At 43.3% G+C, this 1,860-nt stretch overlaps 1 protein-coding gene across 1 annotated transcript in view; it reads left to right on the top strand.

Annotated features, from left to right (window-relative positions):
• TTC39B (tetratricopeptide repeat domain 39B) overlaps positions 1–1,860 on the top strand; it is a 128,220-nt gene that overhangs the window by 77,338 nt on the left and 49,022 nt on the right. Inside the window, 1 exon segment of the mRNA XM_049634890.1 lies at positions 913–980. Coding sequence (XP_049490847.1) covers positions 913–980 — 68 coding nt within the window.

The following is a 1,860-nucleotide window of genomic DNA, read 5'->3' as shown; positions in this document are numbered from 1 at the left end:
ACCGGCAGGGAGAGGAGGGATGACCCGCAGGGAGAGGAGGGATGACCACCAGGAAGAGGAGGGATACCTAGTACACGGCAGAACCTTTCCCCTAGCCCAGGCTGTTAAATACGCCAAGCTTGTTTCCTTAAGTAAAATGCCAGTTTGCATCCCATGGATAAAACAGGAAGCTGCTGATTTTGTTTACCCAAAAACGCAAAGGTTTCTCTCCTACCCTAATCTCTGCAAGTACAAGGTATTGTTTAGGAAGATGGGCCATGTGTTTTGGGGCACTCCATCTGTCCCTGGGATATGCATAGCTTTACACAGTCCTTTTTGTGAGTGCCTTGTTCCTGTGCTAGATCTCTCCATGATCAAAATAGCCTGACGTGGTGCTGATGCTGACTCTTTTTATATCACGTCATGACTTGGCACTCAGGGCCGTACTTTTTTGCAGAACTCCAGAGAATTGCGCTCTCTCTTTAAGGTAATAATGTGTCTGATCATCACCATGACTATCATACCTTCGTATTTTGGAAGCTAGGATTCACAAACAGAAGATTGTTTTTTCAATCTTTATAACTGTGTTAAATTTACGTGTTAGTGTTAAATAATTTTCTTTTTAAGTGCTTTTAAACTTTGGTTTCCTGTTGTGAGCTGAGTTTGGGGCTCTGGCACCAAGTGCCTGACTCGTTGGAGTTCTATTTGAATGGGGCCAAAGATGACTTCCTTAAATCATTTTACACATTCTAGAAAAATCTTGCTGAGGGTCTGAGAACTGAGGTCATCATCCTCCTTTTGTGGAAGTACCAGAACAAGCTAGATTTTTGTGTCTCCCTTGGGTTCATTGATCTATCAGTCTTTTCTAAAATCTCAGAGCAATGACTGTGGACATAGGATTTTCCTTAATATAATTTTATTTGTTTTTAATAGAGGAAATGCATGCCGAAATCTGTTATGCCGAGTGTCTCCTACAGAAAGCAGCACTCACGTTTGTGCAGGTAATGAATGTTTGGCTTAGAATCAGTATTTCTGGGGAAGCCTGCCAGCACTACATAGAAAAAATGTGGCTCATTCTATGTCAGTGCTTCAGTTCTTTTGACTCAGAGTTGTAACAGAAGATACTTGCCGTTCTGATAAACTTGGGCTGAAAAAAGACCCCAGGGAGCTTTGTTCCTACACAAATGCCCTTAGAGTCTGTTTTGAATTTCAGTCTGTTGGGAACCACTGCCTTGTAAAGAAACTGTTTTGCAACCACCACACCTACTTTCTGGTTGCTTCTCTAGATGAGAAGCGTGAGATTATCCGTCTTTGCTTTTCCTAATGGTGAGGGCTACACGCGGGATGGCCTGGGCAGAAGACACATCTTCATCCTTGGCCATTCCCTTCTTTACACCAGCTGCTTCAGCAAAGCTCAGGTATGCATGCACTGAGTGCTAGGCTTTTCATATATAACTTTGGATTTTATTTTTCCCCTTTCTATTCTCATTCCCCTTTCTTACTTTTATTTCTTCCTATGGAAGAGTAGATTTAAAAAGTTCTAAACCAAACAATGAATACCTTTCTTTTGCGACATTTTAATTTTATCTCTAAGAACTGTTACAGCCAGTACCTTGCCTAACATTTTATTTTCCACCGCTTGGATTTAACCTCATGGCACCATGGGTGGCAGTGATGGATACAGTGGGGTAGAGGTGGGGTCAACATTGTAAGGGGGAAGAAATGCAATTGTAAAATTGAAAATCTTACTCAATTACAATGTTTTACATTGTATTAAGAGTTGCTTTTCTTTTTTTTTCCCTTCCCTCCCCTCCCCTCCCCTCCCCGCCCCCGACCCTACCCCCCCCCCCCCCCCCCCCCCCCCCCCCCCCCCTCCCCCCC

This window comes from Panthera uncia, chromosome D4 (genome assembly GCF_023721935.1).
Source record: "Panthera uncia isolate 11264 chromosome D4, Puncia_PCG_1.0, whole genome shotgun sequence".
In the NCBI taxonomy this organism is placed as follows: Eukaryota; Metazoa; Chordata; class Mammalia; order Carnivora; family Felidae; genus Panthera; species Panthera uncia.
Note: the sequence above shows the minus strand (reverse complement) of the source record. Positions and strands in the feature narration are given on the sequence as shown.